Source organism: Alternaria ventricosa (genome assembly GCF_023758065.1).
Source record: "Alternaria ventricosa strain BMP 2768 chromosome Unknown scaffold_4, whole genome shotgun sequence".
In the NCBI taxonomy this organism is placed as follows: Eukaryota; Fungi; Ascomycota; class Dothideomycetes; order Pleosporales; family Pleosporaceae; genus Alternaria; species Alternaria ventricosa.
The window spans coordinates 812,456-825,700 of record NW_026055684.1 but is presented as its reverse complement, the minus strand read 5'-3'; the positions used below and the strand labels follow the sequence as shown (position 1 = coordinate 825,700).

Sequence of the window (13,245 nt, the reverse complement as noted above, 5' to 3'; positions counted from 1 at the left end):
GACACCAACACTACTTCGACAATGGTACGACTCGTCATACGGATATAGCGTGACTCAATGGGCATCGGTATTCTTCTCAGTGCGAGCAGAAGCGGATATCAATTCCAGAGCGGGCCGGTCCCATGCAGAGTCCCACGATTGACGTGAGCGATGAAGCGCCGAATCGGGGAACGCGCTAGACTTGTGCACAAGCTTGAGGTATCCAAAGTTTTCCATCTGGTCATCCATCCGACACTACACCTGCTGCCTCTCGTCGGTAGTCCATCAATTGTATTATATCTCTTCCGTATTGCATATCGTGTTGCATAGCGGCCCGATTCCTCCTCGTATACTTTTGTAAGTTGCCACCGTTGGATCTGTACACCTCAATCCTTGGGTCGTCATAGCGATTCAGCAGTTCTGGGTAGCTCTAAATTGAGTTCACAGCCAACAAAGTGGCACCGGACTTCAGCTCCAAAGCTGCAGCATCTCCCAGAAGAAAATTACCTGCTATCTCACGATTCACTGCCAAGCTCCATGACCTAACTGCCTATCAGGTTAGACTCACACCCCGCGCTGCATCATGCCCCACCTTCCGAGAGCTTCTGCTCTTTCAGCTTTCCGTGCAGGTCCCCAACTGCGCGCTCCTATCAACAAACGCTTCTTCACTCCCTCGGCATACAACATGGCCATCAAGGCTTACTTTGATTGCTCTTGGACCGGTCCCACCGTCGAGGTCGACAACGCTGGCAACGTCACTAGCCAAGGTGATGTCAAAGGTAGCTCCTGCCAGCTTTGTAATAGCATGTTACTTGCAATTGCTGACTTTGTATACCTCCAGCGCAAACCGGCCGTGTCAACTTCGAGCTCTTCGACGATGTCGTCCCCAAGACGGTTGAGAACTTCCGCGCTCTCTGCACTGGCGAGAAGGGCTTTGGCTACAAGGGCTCAAAGTTCCACCGCGTGATTCCCGACTTCATGCTTCAGGGCGGTGACTTCACCCGCGGCAATGTGAGTCTTGCCTCGACATACCACAGGGACAGTTGGCTAACAGGCAGTAGGGCACAGGTGGTAAGAGCATCTACGGTCCCCAGTTCGCCGACGAGAACTTCAAGTTGAAGCACAACCGCCCCTTCCTCCTCTCCATGGCCAACGCCGGCCCCAACACGTAGGTTCTACACACCCACGGACTAGCGGAGTCATGGCTAACGCGTCACAGCAACGGTTCCCAGTTCTTCGTCACCACCGTCGTTACCTCATGGCTCGACGGCAAGCACGTCGTCTTCGGTGGCGTTCCCGACGGCGACGTCGAATCCTACAAGGTTGTCCGAGCGATCGAGGCCTGCGGCTCCAGCAACGGCAACATCAAGTACAAGGAGGGTGTACCCACCATTACGGATGCCGGAGCCCAGTAGATACTCTGCGGTGAGAGTGGAATGTAACTATGGTCGACTATCTGAGAAGGAGTTTTGTGCAATAGACAGCTTGCGATTCAGTAGTAATGGTCAACAAGGTTCCATAACTCTTCGAGAGGCTATCGATGAGCGGGATTCCCCATTTCCGTGCGCATGTGATTACTCTGATATGTTTGTCAGACCCTGTCTTTCACGGCGCAGGTGCGCTGCTGTCTGCGACTTTTTTTGTCGCGAGGAGGGGCAAAAGTTTACCCCGCACTCGTCATATCTCCGGTCATTCCGCACTACAAGAGCTCGCGCGGAAGAACATTCCTTGAGTGATGTCCCTATGCCACCTCGCGGGTATACAAGTACCTGTTGAAGTACATATACATCGACGAGGTGTTCGAGACTCCACCAAGCGCTGCACAAGCTTCATAGCTTCATACCCACTCCCCAGCTCATGCTACGCCTGTGTCCACAATTGCCGGCAAAGCTCCACTCCAATCGCGTGAACGGTTAGATCTAGCGGCCATGGTCCGCAATTTTCGCCGTATAGGGCGTGATGTCGCAATACTCGTTTAGTCATCGTGATATGCGTGTTCTCCATTAACATAGGGTCATTCGTCGCCGTTGACATGACAGAGAAAAGGCTGTGTCAATTATCATCAGATTAACGTCCGTACAGCATCCAACACGATCGCGATACTGCAGACGTCGCTATCTGCCTGCTGAAGATCTCGGAGTCATACATCCACAATCATCATGTCAGCATACCACCCTTCAACACACGGAGTCCATGGCGACGACCGCATCAATGTCCTCAGCGATGTCGCTCCACCAATTCACACATCGACTACCTTCCGGTATCCGCACGACCCATCAGAGCTCCAACCCGTCCCGAAAGAAGGCGAATTTGTCGACCTACAAACCCCTCTCATCTACTCCCGCCTCGCATCGGCCAGTACCAATCGCCTAGAGACAATCCTAGCGCCTTTGATCTACCCTGATGCAAAACAGGAAGACCTGGATGGGCAATCCGGGTTAGCAAACCATGTTGTCAGCTACACAAGCGGCCTCAGCGCTTTCCATGCCTTGCTCGTCAACATTGTTCCCAAAGTTATCGCCATCAGCGGTGGCTACCATGGCTGCCATGGCGTGATCGACTTGCACAAGAAGATGCACGGCGTCAAGACCGTGGACCTCCATGCCGATGATGCTGCTTGGGACGCTGCAGGCCTAGGGAAAGGCGATCTCGTGCATCTCGAGACACCCTTGAACCCCACAGGAGAAGCTTTCGAGATAGCAAAGTACGCCGCCCGAGCGCACAAGCGGGGCGCGTTCCTCAGCGTTGACGCTACATTCGCGCCACCAGGTCTACAGGATCCGTTGTTGTGGGGCGCAGATGTAGTTATGCATTCTGGTACAAAATACATCGGTGGTCACAGCGATATGCTTTGCGGTATCCTGGCCACTGCAAAGGGGCCGGAAGGACTAAAGCAAGCTAAGACGCTACGTGCTGAGCGTATTTTCCTGGGTGCAGTCCTAGGTAGTCTAGAGGGCTGGCTCGGCGTGCGAAGTCTCCGGACGTTTGATTTGCGCGTTCAGCGACAGAGCAGCAACGCGGAAAACCTTGTTCGCTGGCTGCAAGACTCACTCAATGGCAAGGGAGACGACGCAGATGTGGTAAAGAAAGTCGTGCACAAGGTCGCGCACGCGAGTTTGCAAGAGAAGGACATGTCGTGGTTGAAGAAGCAGATGCCAAATGGCTTCGGTCCCGTCTTCAGCATCTACATGAAGAGCAGCCAACAGGCACGGTCTCTTCCCTCCAACCTGCGTCTCTTTCACCATGCGACTAGTTTAGGAGGGGTGGAAAGTTTGATCGAGTGGCGCAGGATGAGCGATGCGGATGTGGACGAGAGGCTGCTAAGGGTCAGTGTGGGCGTGGAGAATTGGGAGGACTTGAAGAATGACTTCCTCCACGCTTTCAAAGCGTTGGCTGAAGGAGGAGCGAGTAAGGAGAGTGCAAATGGTGATGGTGATGTGCAGGTTGGACAGGATGGGGCGCAGATGCCGAAAGCTGGAGCTGGTGCTGTTTGATGAAAGTCGCTTTGTCGTGGCATGTTGGTAGGAGCAGTTTTGGTGTTATAGATTGTTATAAACGCGAACTTGAAGAAAGGACAGTGACTATCCGCTTTCGTGCCATGTGCCTGAGAGGGCCAGCTTGGGACAGCACCTGGATTGGGATCTATTCTGGGGAAAAGTGGAGAACCAGAAGCAGCAGAAGACGCATAGGTGCTTCTAGTCAGTGCTTAATTTTGTTTGGGGATAAGCTCTATAATTTGGTGGCCAAGACCCAAATGTCATCACCTGACGCTTGCGTGGGAAATTAGCTTCGACGTTTAGTAAACGGATTGGCAGACGCGTACACAACAGAATGCGGTGACCTGGGGATCTCAAGCACTCGTCAAGACGCGTCTCCGCAGTGAAATTACCAAGTGCAAGCTGGTATCGTATCATCAGCTGGAAAAGACGCGAAGCCAGACTGGAACATAGTCGGCGTGGGTGATTGTGGGTCCCCGACGCTTTCCGCAGCCAGAACGGCCCTCTTCGCGGTCGCCCATGCTAACATCAAGCCATGACAAAAATTTGCTTCTTCTCCATAATATCCGATACCGGTGCGCGTGGTACCGATCCAGAGTCTGAGTGGAGATGATGTGGTCAGAAGAATTGAATGCTGGGGGCTGGTCCTGGGCTTTGAGCGATGCCGCCATGGCTACGCTCGGCTCTCAGCGTGGGCGGCAAACCCAACACAGATCGCGAATGGAGCTGTGCTGGCAAGATGACGCTAGTGTGAGGAGCGGCTGGTTGTGCATTTCGCCGACTGTGGGGTAACAGGCATTGCGAAGGTCACGATGGCAGCTTGGAGGTCAAAGCCATGGCAAAAGCAAGGGATCGCAGACGGGAGATTGATGATGCTACGTCACCGGCTTACACGGGAAGCAGGCACGATGAGTCTCTCACGAACTCTACAAAGGTCATTACATCACACCCGGCAACAAACCTCAACACCGTCTCATCGCCATGAATGCCAGACATGTCGTTTACTCCACAGGAACGCGTTGCGGCATTGTCCAATCATCGGGCCGTCTAGCGCGGGCGATAAGCCGGCGTCTGCGTCAGTCTGGCACCATCTGGAGCAACAATGAAGCTGCACTAGTGCGACATGACCGCATCCGACGCAAGCCGAGCCATCGCGTGCGATATCGTGGAGCACCAAGAGTACCAACCATGGTATATATGGCCTTCACCACAATGAAAAGCAAGTCACAAGACCTCCAGAATTGCTCGCCCTCTCAAGTTTGCAAAATCCGAAAACATATTCCCCGTGCCGATTCACCAACTCCGAGTGCAAACTACACCACCTTTCACACAACCACTTGAGCGCCAGACTACATCCACATTCCAAGATGATGATCCGGAGACAGAACCTCCACCGCTTCCAGAGCCTCGCACTCGCACACACATCCCGAACCCTTGCACAGACGCCGCGCTACGTCTCCCAGAGCGCACGACAGAATGTCTCCATCCCCGCCTCATCACAAGTTTCGACCTCACATCTCCTGTCGACACAGCCAGAGTCGCAAATAGCGCAGACAAAAGCAGTCCTTGGACGCCTACCTACCGAGACTGTCCTCCGATCCTACCTCATCACAGCTGTGTCATCACGGCCTCTGCTGCTTAATGCTTGCTTCGGCATCTTACGGCGCATGCTAGACTCGAAGTCTTTCCTCCTGAGCATCGAGCGTAACCCGGTGCTGTCTAACTTGCTCAAGAAGACTTTCTACGCCCAGTACTGCGTCGGTGAGAAGAAGGATGAGGTTGTTAGGAACACAGAGTTCGCGCGTACACTTGGATACGGCGGTATCCTTTTCGAGTATGCGCTGGAGGTTCTAGGTGGAAAGGCACCGACTGCAGAAGAGACCAAGATGGAGATTGAGGTGTGGAGGAAGGGAATGTTGCAGAGCGTCGATATGGCGAAGGAGGGTGACTTTGTTGGACTGAAGTAAGTCTTGCCTCGATGGCTTGGACAGAAGCATATACTAACCAATGCATAGATGGTCCGGTCTCGGTCGCCATGCCCTCAACCTCCTCCAGAACCAGCAAGATGCCACCCCTGAGATGTGGGATGCCATCACAGCAGCTTGCGATGCCGCCGCCGCAAAGGGTGTCAGCCTCCTCCCCGGTGCCGAAGAAGAGGCAACCAACCGTGGACTCGAGAAGTGGACACTAGCCCTGCAGGAGAAGTACAACAAGCCCGAGAACGGTCGTGCAGTTCTCTACATCACATACCAATGCTACCTGCGCGACATCTCGAAGCGCCTGGCCGAGCACCTTGAGCGCGCCTCAAAGAAAGGCTACATCGCCGGTGTCAAGCTTGTACGCGGCGCCTACCTCACCTCTGAGCCCAAGCACCTCACCTTTGACACCAAAGCCGGAACTGACGCCAACTACGATGCCCTCGCTGATGCCGTCGTCCGCCAGCAATGGACCGACAAGGTTCCCGCTCCTACACCAGGCACTCCCTTCCCCAAGGTCAACATTGTCCTCGCAACCCACAACCTCGCCTCCGTCCAAGCCGCCCAGAAGATCCGCGCCCAGCAAATGCTCTCTACCTCCCCAGAGAACCTGCCTCGTCTCACCTATGCCCAACTCCAGGGTATGGCCGACGAGATCTCTCAGGCTCTGGTCCAGGACGAGACTATGAAGGCGGACACTCAGGCCAAGGTCGTCAAGTGCATGACTTGGGGTACTACAACCGAATGTCTCAACTTCCTGCTCAGGAGGGCGAGTGAGAACAAGGAGGCTGCGCTCCGTACTGAGGATACCCGAAAGGCCATGGGCAAGGAGCTCTGGAGGCGGTTGAGGGGTGTTTTCGGCCTTGCCTAGATTCCCCCCTGCTATTCTCGAGATTGACGATTTATGAAGCGAGGCATTTGTATGAGCATAAGCGTGGCGTTTGGAGGAACGATTGGGAAGCTACACCTAGCATCACAGCTACCCTTTTTTTTATCATGAACTTTTAGGCATTTTGCATAGCGGTTTTGTTTGAGAGATTATCCATCAGATATCAATGTTAAGGTCACACATTACTTGCATTGCTTTCTCTCTCTGTGGCCCTAACTGTTCCAGTCGAATAGTCCTCAACTCCACTCGTAGTCATTCTCGCTGCCGCCCCACAACCTCGCTTACAACGTCAACGTACTCTTGCCCACATTTGACGTGTCGATATGTACCATTTAATTTTTATTAGTCATCAACAATTGCCTCCTTGGCTAAGTGGTAAAGCGTCGCACTTGTAATTCTACGATATGCGAAGATCGGTCGTTGTAAGTTGAACCGCGCTCGGTTCAAATTCCACTACTAACAATATTATAGCGATTCGGCCAGGTGGCATCCAGTGATCTCCTTTTTGCCTCTCTTAGTATTGGATGAAGTTATGAGGTCAATTGTTTTTGCTCACATAACAGCGCGTCGATTGTGAGGAACATGAAGTCCTGATGTTTGTTCGTACCCAGGCTTTTCACAATTTGGGCCTAAAGACTACTACAGAGACAAAATGTCTGTATCCTTTTTTCACATGCGGGAGATAGATCCAGTGATCATAAGAACTTATTAGAAGGAAGCAGTTCAAGTACGCGAAAGTGTAACTGACGGCGGGAGAATCATGCCTGCAGATCATGGCGGCCTCAGTGCGGTGCACGGACCCTCCATACCGAGATGCTCCTTTTGCCGCTTACGCCGGTCAACATCGCAACATCTCCAACAATGCCTAAAGCTAGATGCAATTATGAATAGCAGTTCTCGTACGCTCGGCGCGCTCCAAGTAGCTCTGTAAACCCTCGCTACCTGCAATCGTACGCCAAGCCCCGGCCCGAAACACCAAGGCCTCCAAGCTCAAACCACAGCTGCTGCAAGATCCGCGCATCAAACACAGCTTCCATAAGTTTCGTCCAGACCACACCGCTGAGTGGTGGAAATCAGTCAAGTCAAGCTCAAGGGAGTCAAGGCGAAGCTCTGACCTGTAGGCTTGGCTATACCCGTACGCGTTTAGGAGTGAAAGAAACTGTGTTTCGCAGGCTCGAGGCCTTTTCGTGATTTGTAGCATGCAGTTCATGCAGTATAGATGTATGGGAATCCCCCACACTTCTTTCTTTTCTTCTCTTCCCGCTATACTGCCGTGCGGTATCTCTTGTCTGCTACCCTTCTTTCGATTCTTCTTCCTGGCCGGTCCATCCTTTCAATAACCTAATTTCTATTACATCTATTGAGCTCTTCGTTGTCGCGATCATGTATGGACTCATCACTCTCTCGCTGCTTTCTCTCACTTCGGCGCTGCCACAACGCAACCGCGGCGGTAACGGCAACGCACAACAAGCGACGGCCTTTCAAAAAGCAGCTCAGGTGCCCCAGGGGATCTCTACAGCCACAGATGGCTCTATGATCCTGGATGACACGGTCATGGTCAACAACCTGCCTATCCGATTCAAGATCTCCGCACCGGCAGATCAATTCCTTCCAGCTTCGGGCGTTCCTGGTGCGGCAGCTACATCGGCGAACGGCACCCTGGGTGCGAACGTGTTGCTCCACGGTGACGGTGGACAGAGCTTCTTCGACATGCCAAACCAAGCTGTTCAGGCCAACACCATGGGTGTTGCGCTCCTGGCGCCCGACAAGAATCTGTTCTGGGGAGGAGGCTCGGGTCTTCAACGTACAGATGGCGTAGCACACGCTCAGGCCGTCAACGACTTCATCCAAACCGAATTGCCGCAACGGGTTGCAGTCAACATGTCCAACATCGTCTTCACAGGTGTCTCGGGCGGATCGCTGATGATGTCCGGCTTTTTCATCCCAGCACAGATGCAAAACTACGCCAACTCGGCTGTCGAGCTTAACTGCGGTGGCATGCCGCCACAAGTCGCTTTCCAGAACGCGGCCACAGTCATGTCTCAGACAAGGATCCACTTCCAATCTACACAGAGTGAGCTCCAGTTGCTTCAGGGTAGCATTCCACAGGCTGTTGCAGCCTATGAGCAACTCGGTGCTGATGCAGGTTTGAGCGCGGATCAGGTCAACACATTGCAGACAGTGGACAACACACCTGCGGGAGGACATTGCGAATTCGACGGCCAGGACTTCGTGTCTGGAGTACAGACCATGTCGTCGAGCTATGCGAACGTCATGCAGGGCGGCAATGGCCAGGTGCAAGGAATCGGTGCGCCGAGCACTGGTGTTGTCACGACGGGTGTTGTTGGAAACGAGAACTTGAAGTTCGTGGGTGGGCAGAGGAAGCGTGAGGTTGGGGCGAGAAGTATGATACAGATGCGATGGGCGCAGGACGTTGTCGAGGAGGCGGACTTTCAGATGCTTGCGTGCGATAGGAGTTCGTGCTCAGCCGATGAGCCTAGGGTCTAGATGTGCGTGTGTTTAGTACGTACTTCCTGTCTTCAAGTCAGATCTATCAATAGAGTCCGACCATCGCAAAACGTTTCCTCAATGCGCTCCTTGTGCTGTTGATCCTGTTGGCGCACTGCCGCCATGTCACTCATCCGTCACTGCAATAAGGAACAAAAGTGTGGTTTTGGTCGTAATGTTCATTTGACTGGTATTGTGAAGGTCGTCCCATTGCTAATCGTGGTTGCAATGTCGTCTCCCAAATCCTTCACCCCGTAAATGCATTTTCGCCGTGCCCGTAAACCCATGAATGTGATCGAAAGCAGGAAAAGAGACACCTCACATGACGACACCGGAGTTGGAGGCGATACGCTGGATGTTGTTAGTGTTGATTCTGTTGGTGGCGGGTGCACACGTACCGGCCACAGCTCAGCGGCCTCCTTTGCGACGGGTCCAGTGATGGCGGAGCCCTTCATTTCACCCTTGGGGTTGACAATGACACCGGCGTTGTCCTCGAAGTACAGGTAGATACCGTCTGCTCGCCTCCATGGCTTGCTCTGGCGGACAATGACGGCGGGCATGACCTTCTTCCTCAGCTCGGGCTTTCCCTTCTTGACGGTCGCCATGACCATATCACCGGCACCACCAGCGGGCAGGCGGTTGAGACGCGCACCGATACCCTTGACGGAGATGATGTACAGGTTGCGGGCACCGGAGTTGTCGCAGCAGTTCATGACGGCGCCGCTGTGCATCTATTAGCCTGCATTCCCTGTGTGCCTTGTATGCGTGTTCGCGAACGGAAAGGTTTTCGGCGGAGCGATCGCATCGGGGTCAAACGTACACTGGCAGACCAAGAGTCATCTTGAGCTTGTTACCGGAGGTAGAACCTCGACTGCACACTCGTTAGCCAGCATTCCTCTGCATGACAGCCTCAAGCTGCCCATTTTGTGGCTGAGGACTACGTACCCGCGCTTTCCAGACATTTTGGTAGATTATCGGGGGGATATTCGATTTGGGCGGGTTTCGGGTGCGTCGTCGCTGGAGTTGTCGTGAGCGTCGTGAAGTTCGGCAAGTGGGTTGGCAACGACGAAATTCGTGTGGGCGCACGGACCCCGCTAGCGTCATCTTTTGCTTCTCGAGACCAACACCAACACCAACACCAAGACTGCTCACACTACATTTGGGGATGCCCATACCTCCAACTATACGCTTGCGCTATCATATTTCAGTGTCTTTACGAACCATGATCTCTACGTGTTCCCTTCCGTTCGTGGACCTGTCGTGGCTGCGAGCATGACCTGTTCAAAAACCACGAAATCCGCCATGCTTTGAAGCGAAAGGAGCTGCAAACACTCAGACTGTGCTTTGACTGGTGCCAACATATGCCCGTTCGAAACAAGAAATATGGAAATCTACCATTCATCGAGAATCTCCTCAGTCAATGGGCCAGCGCGACATCCTGACAGCGCGAGCTGCACTTTCTTGTCAGGATCGAGGCGACCAGACAACCGAAAAAAGTCCATCACAGGTCAAAGTTGGAACAGATGCATGCATTAAACAGAAACCTACCTCAGGTCTCCAAGTTCACCTGTAGTCCACAACTTTAGACCCTCTTCTTTGATCTCTCAAGAACTCGGTTCTGAAGGTGGGTGGTCAAATGAAGTCGAAAGCGCGACACGTCCTTGACATGAGCCCATCTTGATACCGAGATGTTACGCGGATTGAGCAGCTCAAAGTCAAGCTGTTTGGTAAAGACATATCGCAGGAGCAGGATGCTGCATGAGCGAATGTGATAGCTAGTCCGATGCACCTGACTCAGACGTTTCGTCCCTTGTCTTGGCAGCAAGTCTGTTGGCGGAGACTGAGAAAACATTGCTATGGGCACTCGATTCATCCGATCATCCATCCGCGAAGTTTCGGTTGTCAGTTGGCGGTGTCGCGCAATGATAGACCGAGGGTTGAACACGCGTTGACCTGCCGGCACAAACAGGGAACATCTAAACCCTGGAAGTATGTTCTGCGGAGAACATGCTAATCTTGTTCGCGTAAGGCCGGCGAAGCAACAACGTGAACGACCACTCAGAAACCCCGAGACTTGCTAGGACCATAAGCCTGGTCAATTCATGACATGAAAAGCAACGTTGGAGCTTAGACGTTGCATCCCGCTCGTCATCACAACAAGCTCGACCCCGCAAGCCCCCGCAAAGCACCCAGGCACTACCGAAATTGGGCCCGACCGAACTCGACCGAGGAATTCAATCCGCCAAACCCCGGAAAGGGATCAAGGCCGCACCACGCCCTTCGTATTAATTCACGACGGGACTAGGGCTGCGAGGTTTTGCGAAGCGACAAGCGATTGTACATGCCGATGACGATGAGTACCACCGTCAGAATCAGCCCCACGGTCCGATTGAAAAGCCACAGAGGTATAAAGAGCTCCGCAGGGAATACCAAGATGTATCAAGCGCTCCTTGGCCATCATCATGAAGCCTCAAGCACTTCTTGCGTGTGGCGCTGTGGCTCTCGCTCAGCAAGTCTACGTCCCTGCTGAAGGACCTGTCTCGCGACCGCAATGCTCGGCAAATCAAACATATGCGACTGCACTGCCCTCGTACACCTTCAGAGAGTTCAGCTTCACACAGACCGAGACTGTTCGTACAGCAACATCTGCCCCAGCTCCCACTACCACTACTACCTATGCACCACCGTACGCGTCGCTCAGTAGCTTGGTGCCAAATCTGACGACAACACAATGGGGCAACTGGAACTCAAATGTCACCGCATCACCGACCGACCTGGGGAATCCATACGGAAACGCATCCTGGACAGCTCTCTGGACGACCGTGCCATGGGTCAACTTCACGACCGGGATGTACTCTACAACAGTTGAACCGACGCCAGTACCGACCAGCGAGCTCATTCTGCCACCACCTGAGCCACTGGTACCCCAGCAATGCTACTCCTTCCCTGCAGACTTCATGCTTGGCGTGGCGGCATCAGCTGTCCAAATCGAGGGAGCCGTCGCAGATGAGGGACGGACACCCGTTCACAACGACGTTGCTGCCTTGAACAACCCGGGCCAAGCGCCGAACTGGATCGCGAACGAACACTACTACTTGTACAAGCAAGACATCGAACGAATTGCTGCCATGGGCATCAAGTATTACAGATTCTCCATTCCTTGGACTCGAATTCTGCCGTTCATCTTACCAGGCACACCAGTCAACAAGCAAGGTCTCTCGCACTACGACGATCTTATCAACTTCGTCTTGGAAAAAGGCATGCATCCCGCTGTCATGCTTTACCACAACGACTCTCCTTTCCAATATTACAACAACATCAGCGATGTCTTTATCAAGCCCGGAACTGGAGGTATTGGCTATCTGGACTCTTGTTTCCAATGCAGCTACAAGAATGTGTCGTGGGAGGATGCTTTCGTCGAATACGGAAAGATTGTCATGACACATTTTGCTGACCGTGTGCCAATCTGGTGGACCTTCAACGAGCCCCTCCTGGGTGCGCGGAACGGAAAGTCTATTGATGCTGTTATCAAAGCTCATGCAAGACTCCACCACTTCTACCACGATGATATTGGTGGAACTGGAAAGATGTCGCTTACATTCAACGACAACTTTGGCGTCCCACGCAATCCAGATGACCCCGCTGACGTCGACGCTGCCAATCACTTCAACTCCTTCCAGCTAGCTACCTTTGCCAACCCTATCTTCCTCGGAACAGACTACCCGGAATCATTCAAGAGTAGTGTTGACGACTACGTACCGTTGAGCCAAGAAGATCTACAATACGTCAACGGCACTGCAGACTTCTTCTCGATCCAACCGTACACTGCCACAGTAGTCAGTCCACCACCGAATGACACCATCGCTGACTGCGCTGCCAACATCACTCATCCCCTCCGACCTTACTGCGTAACTCAGAGCACTCTCACCACCACTGGCTGGGACATCGGATACCGCAGTCAATCATATGTCTATCTGACACCCAGCTATTTCCGCACCTACCTGAATTATCTCTGGAACACATGGCGTTCTCCGGTGGCCGTCACTGAATTCGGCTTCCCTGTTTTCGCCGAGGCGCAAAAAGAGCAAGCAGACCAGGAGTTCGACAGCCCAAGGAGCTGGTACTACCAAACGTATCTGAATGAAGGCCTGAAGGCGATCTGGGAAGACGGTGTTAATTTTATTGGCGCGTTTGCTTGGTCGTGGGCCGACAACTGGGAGTTTGGTGACTACGACCAGCAGTTTGGTATCCAGACTGTGAACCGCACGACGCAAGTGCGAAGGTACAAGAAGAGTTTCTTCGACTACGTGGACTTCATCGAGAGTAGGAGACAGGCGGCGTAGGTATCGTAACATATCCGAGCCCGTTTGTATGTACAAAAGTCGTATCAATAGTA

General features: G+C 53.1%; 6 protein-coding genes across 6 annotated transcripts; 5 read left to right on the top strand and 1 right to left on the bottom strand.

Annotated features, from left to right (window-relative positions):
- Nucleotides 1-562: 562 nt before the first annotated feature.
- CSR1 (phosphatidylinositol transfer protein csr1) lies at nucleotides 563-1,394 on the top strand (the record flags this gene model as incomplete). Its single annotated transcript, XM_049340887.1, has 4 exons — nucleotides 563-758; nucleotides 821-990; nucleotides 1,041-1,147; nucleotides 1,199-1,394. 4 exons carry the CDS (start codon nucleotides 563-565, stop codon nucleotides 1,392-1,394), a joined length of 669 nt encoding a protein of 222 aa, XP_049201769.1.
- Nucleotides 1,395-2,138: 744 nt separating this feature from the next.
- On the top strand, nucleotides 2,139-3,473 carry J4E93_002946 (uncharacterized protein; the record flags this gene model as incomplete). Its single annotated transcript, XM_049340886.1, has 1 exon — nucleotides 2,139-3,473. The coding sequence occupies one exon, from the start codon at nucleotides 2,139-2,141 to the stop codon at nucleotides 3,471-3,473; it is 1,335 nt and encodes a 444-aa protein (XP_049201768.1).
- Nucleotides 3,474-4,843: 1,370 nt separating this feature from the next.
- Nucleotides 4,844-6,323, top strand: J4E93_002945 (uncharacterized protein; the record flags this gene model as incomplete). The annotated part of the gene is made up of 2 exons (XM_049340885.1): nucleotides 4,844-5,439; nucleotides 5,492-6,323. The coding sequence occupies 2 exons, from the start codon at nucleotides 4,844-4,846 to the stop codon at nucleotides 6,321-6,323; spliced, it is 1,428 nt and encodes a 475-aa protein (XP_049201767.1).
- Nucleotides 6,324-7,724: 1,401 nt separating this feature from the next.
- On the top strand, nucleotides 7,725-8,849 carry J4E93_002944 (uncharacterized protein; the record flags this gene model as incomplete). Its single annotated transcript, XM_049340884.1, has 1 exon — nucleotides 7,725-8,849. One exon carries the CDS (start codon nucleotides 7,725-7,727, stop codon nucleotides 8,847-8,849), a length of 1,125 nt encoding a protein of 374 aa, XP_049201766.1.
- A 318-nt stretch (nucleotides 8,850-9,167) lies between these two features.
- On the bottom strand, nucleotides 9,168-9,811 carry J4E93_002943 (uncharacterized protein; the record flags this gene model as incomplete). The annotated part of the gene is made up of 4 exons (XM_049340883.1): nucleotides 9,168-9,200; nucleotides 9,248-9,572; nucleotides 9,670-9,720; nucleotides 9,795-9,811. The coding sequence occupies 4 exons, from the start codon at nucleotides 9,809-9,811 to the stop codon at nucleotides 9,168-9,170; spliced, it is 426 nt and encodes a 141-aa protein (XP_049201765.1).
- A 1,500-nt stretch (nucleotides 9,812-11,311) lies between these two features.
- On the top strand, nucleotides 11,312-13,192 carry J4E93_002942 (uncharacterized protein; the record flags this gene model as incomplete). Its single annotated transcript, XM_049340882.1, has 1 exon — nucleotides 11,312-13,192. The coding sequence occupies one exon, from the start codon at nucleotides 11,312-11,314 to the stop codon at nucleotides 13,190-13,192; it is 1,881 nt and encodes a 626-aa protein (XP_049201764.1).
- Nucleotides 13,193-13,245: the final 53 nt, after the last annotated feature.